General features: G+C 35.3%; 1 protein-coding gene across 3 annotated transcripts in view; it reads right to left on the bottom strand.

The window, feature by feature from the left end:
• Positions 1 to 13749, bottom strand: part of CRYBG3 (crystallin beta-gamma domain containing 3) — a 532216-nt gene that overhangs the window by 37020 nt on the left and 481447 nt on the right. For all 3 annotated transcript variants that reach the window (XM_077994302.1, XM_015129327.3, XM_001086806.5), the window contains 5 exons: positions 11243 to 11376; positions 8140 to 8266; positions 2836 to 2978; positions 2590 to 2716; positions 1355 to 1387 (listed from right to left, as the gene is read on the bottom strand). In XM_077994302.1, the coding sequence (XP_077850428.1) occupies positions 1355 to 1387; positions 2590 to 2716; positions 2836 to 2978; positions 8140 to 8266; positions 11243 to 11376 (564 nt within the window). The remainder of the gene's footprint in view (positions 1 to 1354; positions 1388 to 2589; positions 2717 to 2835; positions 2979 to 8139; positions 8267 to 11242; positions 11377 to 13749) is intronic.

The raw sequence follows: 13749 nt of genomic DNA on the forward strand, positions 1-13749 counted from the left end.
CTGGGCGTTTTCTGCGGCTTCCTCTCTTCCAGTTAGACTGGAAGTACTATAAAGAAAATCCTCCCAGCAATCTGCCCCAAACAAGGAAGTCCATAAAAAAAGAACAAGGAGGTAGGAGCAGGAGAAACAGAGATTTAAAAAACGAGGCTTTTTATCTGTACTTAGAACTCAAAAAATGTGCAGTTTGAAATAATTTCTCTTTTTTCTATCTACTCATGTTGTTTTGATTCATGTGAAAAAACACTTTAAAAATCCACAGATGGGAGTTTTCAAAATTTCAAAATAAAAATCTGGCAGGAAGTGTCTCTAAATACAACAACTCAATTATATTCAGAAAGGAAATGTTCCCAATAGGCCTGAGCTAATCAGAAAATAATAAAACCCAAAAGCATTGTGAATGGAAACATGGTTAAACTAAGCTGGTCTGAAATAAACACTGACATGAATATGAAAAACATACACATTCAGAGAAAAACACTGAGCATTATGTAAAGGCAGCAAATGCCAAATATTTAAAAGTAATCACTATATTTGGCTTTTTGACAATTTTTCTGAATTTGTAATTTAAAATAAAACAAAGGAAGCAACGTCTCTCACCCCCTCTTCCTTCTATAGTGGTACTGCTCGCATCATGATTATGTCTTTATTTGATGTAAAACCCTGAACATGTGGTTTTGTCAAGTGTGGTCCATACTAGAAACATCTCTTTTGCTACTTCTAGTTGTGTATATGGCACTTACTTAAATTCTGAATCTCAGATTTATTATCTATAAATGGGAGTAATACTGACCTTACGGACTTATTAGAAATGTTAAATAGGTACAATTTCTAGCCCTCAGTAGAAAATAAACAAATGTTGGCCTCCAAAGTATTGTCCAGTTCCCTTTAAACCATTAATACAGTAGAAATGAATATAGGGTTTCAAGTTCACTAGCTCAGAAATATTTGATTATAGTTATTAGAAATACATGTACATAACAAGCATGCTAAGACAGTGACTTTTCCATGGTAAGTTTGCTCTTCCAGAGATAAATATAATATTCTATGAAGAATGTGACACTGAAGAAAGAATGGACGATGGGAAAGAAAGAGTGCCAGAAGTTCAAAATGACCCTAAAGTGGTCAGAGCTACAGCTCTGTCAGGAGAAAACAAAAGGAAGTGTGACAAACCCAGTCTAATACAACCACTGACAAAGATGTAAATTCTTCTACTCATAGATACCAAGTGCAATATAATCTGCTCTGCCAGAGAGACACATAAAAGTTATCTGCAGAAAAGAGAAAGATTTGAGAGAAAGGGTATAAATGCTTTTAGTAAACAATTTAACAATTGTAAGAATATTTTAAAACATACCAAATGCGGAGGTTCATTTATCCCAAGTGGTTCCTGAAAACATATTAAAACATTTTCAAAATTGTAATCACATAATCTTAGTTGTCTTTTTGAAAGTTTTGAAAATATCCTTTGAAAAAAAATTTTTTTCTTTTTTTTTTCCCTTGCTTTTCTGAGAGAGTATTCCTCTGTTGTCCAGGCTGGGGTACAGTGACACAGTCCCAGCTCACTGCACCCTTGATCCTCAGGGCTCAAGCGATCCTCCCAACTCAGCCTCCCAAGTAGCTGGGACTACAGTCCTGTGCCACCACACCCAGTTAATTTTGCTTATTTTTTTGTAGAGAGGAGGTCTCATTGTGTTGCTCAGGCTGGTCTCAAACTACTAGGCTTTAGCGATCTTTTACCTTGGCCTCCCAAAGTGCTGGGATTGCACACCTGTGCCACTGCAACCAGCTTGAAAAATTTTTTTGATGGTTTGACCTATTTATGAGACTCTTTGAATTGGCTATGGCTCTCAAATAACCTACTGAATTCTCTTATAATAATTTTAGTATTTATAACTAATTCACTTTTAAGTAATATTGTAGGTGGAAGAAAAATATGGCCTAGTGCCCATTACAAAGGAGTGTGAATTTCTGAACATTATCTCATGGGCACTCTTATTGTTCTGCAGGGTTTATTATCCAAACTGGCCACACTTCTACAACTTCATGAATTTGCAAAACAAGGAGATTATTCCTTCTTTGTGAAATGCCCTTTCTGCCTAGAAAAATTACTTTTATCCTTTAAACTATCACTCAATTCACCAGTACATCCTATTCTGAGGCAAGGTCTTCAATTCCCCAGGCACTGAGTGTTCCCTTTCCCTGCCCCCTGCACTGCCTACACACTTCATTTTCTCACTAATCATACTACCATTAATTGTCCATACATCTATCTCCTCTAGGAGACAGAGAACCATCAGGACAGTCTTATTCAATTCTTATCTCCAGTGATTAGCATAGTGTCCAACACATCAGAGACACTAAATAAATGCTGTTAAGTGAATGAACTGATCAAATTACGAAGTCATCTTGTTCATGTGTTAATATCTACTACTCTCTATGGAGTCTATAGAAATTCAATTGCTATTGCATTTTCTTTCTATATACACACATGACATCATTCAACAACTCCACTTTTAAAAAGTGTTTTCCACATATTCAATTGCATACTATTACATGATGCAGCATTGGCTATATTTATACTTCGCTCACCAGTTGGATTGGTCGTATCGACATGATTATATTACTTGATCCTCCCCAGTCAAAAAAGCATTTGTATTTCCCTTTTTCTAAAATGTATTGTTCTCCACAGAAGAACTTTTGCTGGTAGGCAACCCATCTAGTAGGGAAAAAAGAAAAAACAAAAACATAAAAACAAGTGATATACAATTGAGCAAACAACAATTTTAAATACCAAAGACTCTCCTCTCAAGGTTCTTAGAGGAGGGGGCAACTTACACTCCACTTTTAACATGAATGGATCTTGTTTTACTGCCAAAGCCAATTTCTTCCAAATCAGAAATTTCCTGATTTGTAATGTCAATAAACTTCCCACTTTCTAGGTCAGATTCAAACAGTGTGACAGAAGATTCTATAAAATTCTAAAAGGAAAAAGAGGAAAATTTAGGAAAACATACATATTCTGTTTTATGGACTGCTATTATCTTAGCAAAATATCACATACTGATGGGGTAATTTTTACACAGATAACTCCAGGAACAATTTTAGATGGCCCAGGAAACAATTTTATAGTTATTACTTCCACATAGTTTAAAGGAAAAAAATCAGCCTGAATTTACTTTAATTGGGAAGATATTGCATTTTTATATAAATAGTTATTTAAACAGTAATTTAAATAGTTATATAAACAGTAAATTGCTGAGACTTATAGGCTGTCATAAGCAACACTAATTGCCAAGGAAACTAGTCTCACTTGTGCCTAAGGAACAAAAACTCTATGAAACAAAAGTAAATAGCATACTTTGGCAATCTGTGACAGGATTTTATGAGCTTAAATATAATAAGAAAAATACTTATAATTTGCTTAACAAAAAATGCTCATTAAAAAATTAAAATGACAGGAAATTAGAAAAATTTATAGTGAATCAACACATTTAAAACAAAGAAAATCTCTATGACTCAAATAGATTTTTGGCAAAAGACAAAGTTCACGAAAGAGAAAATAAATATGCAAATGTCTAATTTCATTAGTAAATTAAAGAAATTCAAACTAAAACAATTAGATAAAACTTTCACTTTTTTTTTTTTTTTTTTTGAGATGCTCTTGTTGCCCAGGCTGGTGTGCAATGGTGTGATCTCAGCTCACTGCAAACTCCGCCTCCCAGGTTCAAGCAATTCTCCTGCCTCAGCCTCCCCAGTAGCTAGGATTAAAGGCATGTGCCACCACACCCTGCTAATTTTTTATTTTTAGTAGAGATGGGGTTTCTCCATGTTAGTCAGGCTGGTCTTGAACTCGCGACTTCAGGTGATCCGCCTGCCTTGGTCTCCCAAAGTGCTGGGATTACAGGCATGAGCCACTGCGCCCTGCCAGAACTTTCACTTGGCTGGAGTGCTGTGGCGCAATCTCTGTTCACTGCAAGCTCCGCCTCCCAGGTTCCCGCCATTCTCCTGCCTCAGCCTCCTGCGTAACTGAGACTACAGGTGCCCGCCACCACGCCCGGCTAATTTTTTGTATTTTTAGTAGAGATGGGGTTTCACCGTGTTAGCCAGGATGGTCTCAATCGCCTGACTTCGTGATCTGCCCGCCTCGGCCTCCCAAAGTGCTGGGATTACAGGCGTGAACCACCGTGCCTGGCCCAAAACTTGCATTTCTTAAAGAAAGATCTAAAAGTTCAGTTTTGTCAAAACATTGCTGATGCACACAAGATTAAACATCTATTTTAGAAAATGGCTTAAAAAATAGTTTAAAAAGAAACTGTTCACACTCTCTGACCCTGTAATTCCTTTTTGAATTCAGAAGTCTCCTAAGGGAACTAAATGGTGAGAAACTTGTATGCAAAAATGTATTATTTACAATAGTGAAAAACTGTAAACAATGTAAATGTCCAATGGTTTAATACGCCTTTTACTTTAATAAGCCTTTTACTTCATCCGTCACTTGATGGAATAATAAATATAATTAAGAGTTTTTAACCAACTAACAGAATAAAGTCCAGGGTAAGCCCTGTGAGATGACTAGGTTACTACCATTGCTGCTTTTCTACACAATTAAGTAACTGCCAAAGTCACCTAGATTTAAATGTAGCTCTTCTGCTTGAGACTAAGGAACAATGATGGAACTACCTTAAAAACTGTATTCCATTTTATATTTTAAAGCACTTGCGTAAGTTAGTAGAATCTCAGGTACAGGACTGCCTGCTACTAAGAGAACACTACTGAGCAATTGCTTCAGGCCCAAAGATAAGTCTTAAGGATCAGTAATTTGATTACTTTTAAATTCCATAAAATCCCTCAGCTGAGTCCTTGCATTACAATCTCCAGAGGGCGATGTGACATGAGACATTGGTGGAGATCTGATGTATCCATTAATTTAAGAGAAAAAAATGGTCTCCGCTGCATACCAACCCGATGTCGAAGGTCTGAAAAGAGGCCTAAAGTCTGAAAATCGCAACAAAAGCAAATATAAAATTAATCTAGTAGAAAACTAGGGAAAAACAAGCACACCAAGAAAGTGTTATTGAGTAAGTCAAGGAATAAAAATTCCCTAGTCCCTGGAGCCTAAATACTGTTATATTCCTTTTGGTCCTTGCCTTAAAAAAAAAAAAAGAAAAAAACAATCAACTCCAATGTATTTGAACGACTCATTTGGAATTAGGAACACATTTCTGGTTGTCCTTTCCAAAGCACTCCATGACACAGATCACATGATCCCTAAGGAACATGTCCGGTATTTGACCTTTGTAGATCCAGAGTGTTCCATATACTGGAGCCAGGACATTTGAAAACTGTATTGCATTATGCAGCTCTTCTATCTGTCCTCTAGTGTATTTTATATTACTTCAATGGAGATCTTAAATGCAGTGCTTCACTCTTCCCCAGGCTGGAGACATCTCAGCCTCTGTATGGGGTAACAATGTCTCACATTAACTCTACATATTAAGTCACAGAGGGCTGTCACAACTACAAGAACTTTAAGAACTCCTTTCCAATAATAATGCTGTGTCTGGGGAATATACAATTTTTCTAAGTATAATTTGATAAGCAAGTTTTTAAAGCATTTTCACAGTATGTACATATATATTTTATATTGTCTAAATATATGTAGATATTTTAGTGTATTTCATCTGAAAACATTTTAGTGAACTTAAATGTAAATGATAAAGTGTCTGAAAATCATGTATTTACTATATATGTATATTGGTCTGTAATGTGATCCTATATTTATAGCTACAAATGAAATGCTGGTAAGTCTGAATGAAATCCAGTTTTTTATTGTTAAGGTACTTTTTAAGTTTAAGCATTTTGGAGCAATGGAAAATGGATAATCTCACATGGGCTCTAGAGTAAGACAGACTTGCCCTCAAATCACAGGTCTACACTTGGGCACAGTACTTAACCTCTTAGACAATCAGTTTCTGTATCTCTAAGACAGGAATCATAAGAGTCTCCAATTCATAGTCTTTGTGAAGATTAGTACAAATATGCATATAAAGCTATTAGTAAGTTCTTCATAAATGTTAAGATTATTATGAGGATTATAATAATATCTTTAGCTATGAGTTAACAACTAATATTTTAATTTTTTTTAAATCTAATTTAAGGAGGACAGAAGAGAAGATATTGTTTGAAGGGTATTTTTACTTATATATTTTTAAAAAAACCAGCCAGGTGTGGTGGCTTATGCCTGTAATCCCAGCACTTTGGGAGGCTGAGGCAGGTGGTGGGTGGGTCACGAGGTCAGGAGATCGAGACTATCCTGGCTAACACGGTGAAACCCCATCTCTACTAAAAATACAAAAAATTAGCCAGGCATGGTGGCGGGCGCCTGTAGTCCCAGCTACTTGGGAGGCTAAGGCAGGAAAATGGCGTGAACCCGGGAGGCGGGGCTTGCAGTGAGCCGAGATTGTGCCACTGCACTCCAGCCTGGGCAACACAGCGAGACTCCATCTCAAAAAAAAAAACAACAAAAAAAAACAAAACAAAAAACCCCAAAAAAACTGTCATTTTTGTACATGCCCAGAACTTTTGTTTGCAGTAGTAATTAGCATATTTGTTTCTGCTATTTTTTCTATTATGTATTTTAGCCTCTGTCTATATCAAATATCTCCTAATTATTTAGCTATGTAGTTGCAATATTTGTGACTTTCCACATTTTCTACTACTGGGGGATTTCAACTAGTGACTTGGGGTTTGGTCTTTTGTTATGCTTGCTTTAAAATCATCTTTAGAAGACACCATCAAATTCAGGGATGAACATTTCTAGCATTAGCAATGCGCCACTCAACTTTTTCTTAAATAAGCTGGGAGAAAATTTTAAATTATTCAATACTGGGTGGACGATGCTTTGAATAATGAGCCATGATTTCCTCAGTGTAAATGGTCACAATGATCTAAAGCATAAAGAAGGCTCTGTCTTGCTTTGTCTTGCTTACCTTTTAGATATCAAGTAAGACATGGCTAAATAAAGAAAATCCCATGGCCCCTGTGTATTACAATTGTAGACTAAATATATCACAAATTATTTATCTATTGCTCAAGCAATCCCAGTGCCTAATCTTCAGTGGATTGTTTTATATTTCTTTCAGGTAGAATTAGTTTCCAACTCATTTGGTATAGTCACCAGAAAGATCTTTCTAAGGAATTAATGTAATCATGCTTACTAGGCCTAAAATCCATCAACAGTTCATGGTTAACTCAGGAAAAAAAAAAATCTGAACTCCTCAATATGGTCCTTCATTATCTGGCTTTAGACTCATCTTTCCAAAGTTCTCCCTAACATCCCAAGTTAACCACATTTCCCTAAACATGGCAAAATTTCGCTTACATGAGGGTTTCTCAATCTCAGCACTATTAATATTTGGGACCCTGTAATTCTTTGTTGTTGGGGACTGTCCTTCACATTCTAGGGGTTTGGCAGCAACTGTTGCCTCTACCCTGCAGGAGTAGCACCCTTGCTCCAGATATGACAATCCAAAATGTCTCCAGACATTGCCAAAGGCCCCCTAAGGGGTAAAATCACCTCCAGCTGAGAATCAATGGCTTATAACCTTGACTTTACACATTAACGTGTTAATCTCTTGCTAAACAGGCACCTACCTTTTTCCTTCACCCTGTTCTAGAACTTCTTCACTTGGTTAACTCTTTTTTGAACTTGAAATTTCAGCCAGCTGTCATCTTTTCCATGAAGCCCTCTCTATTCAAGTGGGGATAACTGACCAACTGACCTTTCTCTGGGAACCCTGAGTACTTTGTACTTAATTCAATCATAGCCAAGCAATACCAAACATTTATATAAGTGCTATCTTCCAGACTGCCTGCTGTGTAAATGTGGGGGCTCAGTCTGGCCACTCCTGGCATCTAACAAAGAAGGTACTCAAAAAATGATTATGGAAACAATGGGTGAAAAGTTAAAAAAAAAATCCATAATAATCATTGCAGTTAAGAAAAATAGGCAAGTTGCATAAGCAGTTGAGGTTAATGCTCTTCTATTTTATAATCGCATGTTCTATCAGCAGTCATGTCCAATTTTTGTGAACAGATTTTTTAAAAGGTAGAACATTAAGGATAAGGAAGCTAACTCACAGCTTGTAAGTACCGGAAAGACAAGATAGGGCCACTTAATGCACCGCAAGCATTACTGTCTTCAAAGTCTCCTTCTTCAAGCAGAAACTGCTGGCCTTTAAAATGTTCTTTTTCATAGGCAACCCACCTAGAAATACAGGGGACACCCAAATGACCCATTAATAAAACTGTAGTCAAGAAAGCAAAACAGAGACAATCAAGATAAACCTCATAGTGGCTCATCTCCATATTGTAAAAAGCAGCACATTAGTTTTGTTTCATTTACAAAGATAGACAAATGGTGTGTGCTTCATAGATCAATAATTTTTATAATTTGGAGGCTTTTCCCAACAAAAGGTTAATTACAGAATTGCAACAGAGCAATGCTTTTTAAATGTTTATGGTGTGACTTGATACTACAGCACAAGGGGGTCAGAGAACAGTGTGTCAAGTAAATATAATACAAAGTGCATAGAGCCAATGAGAAAAGATACAAATTTACATGGAGATCCAAAGATAATCATTTTTATTTTACTAATTAAGCCATTCTGGAACAACGGAATGACTTTTACATGAAACATTTATTCAGGGTTTAAATCAAGCGAATCTGTCACCAGGCTTCAGTTCTAAAACAAAATACAAGATGGTTTATCAAAGAGGAACCAAGAAATTCGACTGAGCTGTTATTAGCCTCAAGGCCCTACATGTATACAAGGACATCTGTAGATACCTACAGGTGGGGAATGTTGCTCCCACTACTTTCTTGACTTCTAATCTAAAACTATCAGTATAAGACACTGATAAATACCATGAGTTATTAAGCTCCTCCATAAAGCTTACCTTTTTATAAACTAATCCACAGTATCTAATGCAACGTGGGCATAGATGGCTCATGAAACAAGCTGGCCTTCTCGAATCTGCCTTTAGCCACACTGCGTAGTTAGGCTGAGAGGCCCTCCAATAGTGCAGACTCCAAGGGTGACTATTTCTGAGCTCCAGGGTTGGGAACTTTGAAAATCAGGAGCTTGACAAAATAAAGCCTAGGACGGCTGCCTACTACTGCTTTTTCTTTCTTCACTCCTACTGTGGTTGTGAAGATACAGAAAATATTCCAAATAATTGTTTTCATAGGGCACAAAATAGCAGCCATTAATTGTTACACCCTCTCCCCTTTCTGTAAGCATAGGTATGATGGTGGGGCACAAGGTCCACATGAATTGGAATAAACCTATAAACCTATTTATACATCTCAGTATATCTGTACTATGGAAATGAACTAACATTATTTTATTCTTCAACTGGTATATGAAAATAAATTTCACAAAACAACTTTTAAATTCTAAGCTTTATTTTATATAAGTGTGGCTACTCAAAACACGCTTTTATTTATATCTGAATGGGAAAAGAAATAAAAGGTATAAAAGACCTTAAAGGATCGATTAAGATTCACAAATTCATTATATGACAGTCCAATAACGATGTACTCAGTTTTTCTTAATAGACTAAGTTTTGGTTAATATTCAATTTGTATATCCATCTGGTATATTTCAAGATAGGTGTTATCTGAGAAAAGCTAAGAAACATTAGTTTTACTTTCCCCAGTAAAGATGGTTACAGGGATGGAGTTACAGGGATGGAGTCCATGCTACCTACAGATACAATTAAACAACAAAACCAAAAAATGGTAGAAGTTGTGAAAAAATAATCAGCTATTCCTCTTTAAATGGGGACATCACATCTTTCTTCTGCAGTTGTCACAGACAAATGAAAATTTGTATCCTGCATTACAAGTCATGTTTACTTAAGATTTTTACAAAATAGCTATTTTTTTAAAAAAAAAAACCTTAGAGAATAACAATGTACATCACACGGAATTTTAGCAGATAATTTTCTATGCAGCAGAAAATTGGTTTTAACCTAAGTCAATCTAGTTAATAGGAAAAACATTTAGATCTCAAAGGGAGGAAAAGGCAAAAATATTTTATAGCAGGGTTAACAAGAAACATGTGTGTTCACAAACCAGATAATATTACAAATAAACACAATAAAAATGTGTTTATCCAAACCATATTTGTTCTTCAAGACCCAAATAAAATTTTTAAATTGAAGGACAAGGAAGTGATTAATATGTCAGACTAATAATTGATATAATCTACATATCCAGCATATATAATCTCTTACATTTTTATTTTGACTAGTATGGCTATTACTTAATTTACTGTCAGAAATTGCAAAGTCTAGTTCTCTAAATATAGACCCTTGAGTGATCTCAAATAATTCACTTAACTTTTGTGAATAAAATATTTTAGTAGCATCTTTTACTAGAGTAGCTATTAGCAAAATTATATGATGTTACTGCAAATATCAAGAGATACTGATAATTAAAACAAATTAACATTCCCAAAAAACCAATGTATCAACAGAGAGACAACAGAATGTTTCTAGAGGGATTCCAGCATTGGGTTGACAATGATAAATAAACAATGAGGACAGTTTCTTCTTCATTGTTTCACCTGCCAGGATACAAATATAAAGGTACATCCCAGGCTCATCATAGATTTGGGAGGCTTCTGCCACAGTAACTGCTGACTAAGACTGGGATGGTAGCAATGATGGTTACACTTGGGATTATATCCAGGGGTTCCTAGAGAGCTTCCTCAAAAGCAGTTCAGAGTCCGAGGGGGCAACCAATGTCAAAAATCCTTGACTTTGGAAACATACAACCCAGATCCTTTTTTAAGAAGGGAAGGCTCACTGCCAAGGTCCTTGGTACATAAGTCAAGTATGATCAACAGAATAGTGGATAAAAACTGGGGCTCTCATTCACGTTCATAACTTGTGAAAACCTAATTTTATTTTGCAATTCTTATAGTCTATCCTGTGTTCAGAAATACAAGGTGTTGAAGTTTTAGAAACTATTTTCTACATTTAATATATCTCAAAATCTTTAATAGGAACAAGAGTCCACAGAAAACCATAAGTAACTAATATTTTTTACTTTCCATATTACAGAAGAAATGTATATTTTTAGATTAAAAACGTTGTTTTTGCTTCGCTTAGCACATTTTTGTGCTGACCTTCAAAAATAGACTACTAGAGCAAATATTAAAAATACGATACTCACACTCCACCAATGACACGAATTGATCCAATTCTGTGAAAATCTCCATCATTTTTCAAAAAGTTAGGAACAGAATCTATATGCTCACTAAACTCTTTAGCTTGTCCATGGAAGTGAGGTTTTTCATAAATAATAACCTGAAAAAGTATTTAACATGTTTATATTTTACTATAGATACATATTTACTTAAGTGACACAAAAGACCACAAAATGTACAGGGACTACTATCTATTTTTTTAAATTAATATGAGGAGATTTCAAAAAGTTCACGGAAAAGGTGTATTACAAAAAACTATGCATGGATTGCAAAATTTTTTGCACCCAAATCAACTCCTACTAACTTGTTATAACACATCTGAACAGGATCTAGTTTGAGGTACTAAGAAGAATGAAACAGAAGTTGGAAAAAAGCCCCTATCAGAGCAATACAAATTTTGCTAAAATTGAAGCAAGAATAAACAAATTTATGGTGAAGCTTGGGTAGAAGAATGGTGAAATCACTGATGATTTACAAAAAGTTTATGGAGACAATACCCCAAGGAAATCAGCAGTTTACACATAGATAACTCATTTAAGAAGGGAAGAGATGATGTTGAAGATGAAGCATGAATCGGCAGACCATCCACATCAATTTGAAAGGAAAAAATTCATCTTATTTGAACTCTAGTTGAAAAGGACTGACAATAAACTGCAGAAACAATAGCCAACACCACAGATATCTCAGTTAGTTCAGCCTGCACAATTTCGACTGAAAAATTAAAGTTGAGCAAACTTTCCATTCTATAGGTACCAAGACCGTTATGCTCTGATCAGCTGCAGATGAGAGCAGAGCCTTCAACTGAAAATTTAAAAAATGGGATAAAGATCCTGAAGCATTTCTTCAAAGAATTATAACAGGAGATGAAACATGGCTTTACCTGTATGATCCTGAAAACAGCACAATCAAAGCAATGGCTACCAAAAGGTGGAAGTGATCCAGTCAAAGCAAAAGTAGGCCAGTTAATGGCAAGGGTCGTGGCAACAGTTTTTTGGGATGTTCAAGGCATTTTGTTTGTTGGTTTTCTGGATGGCCAAAGAACAACATCTGTTTATTATGAAAGTGTTTTGAAAAAGTTAGCTAAAGCTTTAGCAGAAAAACAACCAGGGAAGCTTCACCAGGAAGTCATTCTCTACCACAGCAATGCTCCCATTCATTCTCTCCTCAAACAAGGTCAATTTCCCAAGAGTTTCCATGAGAAATCATTAGGCATCCACCTTACACTCCTGAACTGCCTCCTTCTGGCTTCTTCCTAATCTTAACAAAAATTTTAAAGGGAACCCACTTCCCTTCAGTTAATAATGTAAAAAAGACTGCATTGACATAGTTAATTCCCCAAGACCCTCAGTTCTTTAGGGATGGACTAAATAGCTGGTATGACTGCTTACGAAAGTGTCTGGACAGTGACGAAGCTTATGATGAAAAATAAGGTCTATATTTATTTTTATATTTTAATTCCATTTTTTCCATGAACATTTTGAAGTCCCCTCACGTATACTTACAGTATAGCACAATGTTGGATATTCACAAAGAATATGTGAGTCTTTATCATCATAAAGGTAAAATATCTTATTTAATAATAAGTTTCTCTCATATTATAATAATATACTTGAGTGTGATTACATTGTTTTGGTCACCCAAATACTAGGACCATCTCATAGGGTAAACTGCCTTATAACTAACTGATTCTTGAATTATCTTTGTAAGTATATCCCTGTGTTCAGAATTTAATATAGACCTTCCTTCTACTTACTGAATTTCCCTTAAAGAACCTCTTGAGATTCCAGGGTATAACAATAAATTATCTATTGACTTTTAAAAATACATACTGTTTCTTACAACTAACTACTTCTATGGCCTACTATTCATTGAGAAGAAACAGACATGCAAATTTTAGAATTTAAATACAAAACTTACTTAAAAATAAGAAATTATCGAAAAATATTATTTCTAAAGACTGGATATTTGATTTAAATCGAGGGGATGCAATACATATTGTCAAACAAATTTCTGGCATTTACTTCAAATTTGGATTGGAATAGTATTTCTCCTTTACTATTTTGCTGTTTTTTTACTTCTCAAATACCAGCTGCATTAAGTATGAGGAAGTGACAACAGCATTTATCTATCCACATTCTCTCACTTGGTCCTATTTGTGGGTAATGGAATAATTTGTGCACAAATGTCAACTCAATATCTTGCCAAATAAACCCCATGCTTAAAAACACTAAATCAAAAAGGTTATAGCTGCCTTATGACTAAAAACTGCTAATATTAGGGAAAATTTATATAGTACTGATCCTGCACTTTTCCATGTTAGGTTTGCACTGGGTACTATATTTGAAATGACAAAGTTTTATTTGGTTTTAATACATGTTACATATGCTGACCACATTCAAACTCAGTAAGAAATACAAATTCTTTGAAGAGTAAGCCACAAATTTATATCAAACAACTTATAAATTGTTATTAC

The sequence above is a fragment of the Macaca mulatta genome, chromosome 2, assembly GCF_049350105.2.
Source record: "Macaca mulatta isolate MMU2019108-1 chromosome 2, T2T-MMU8v2.0, whole genome shotgun sequence".
Classification (NCBI taxonomy): Eukaryota; Metazoa; Chordata; class Mammalia; order Primates; family Cercopithecidae; genus Macaca; species Macaca mulatta.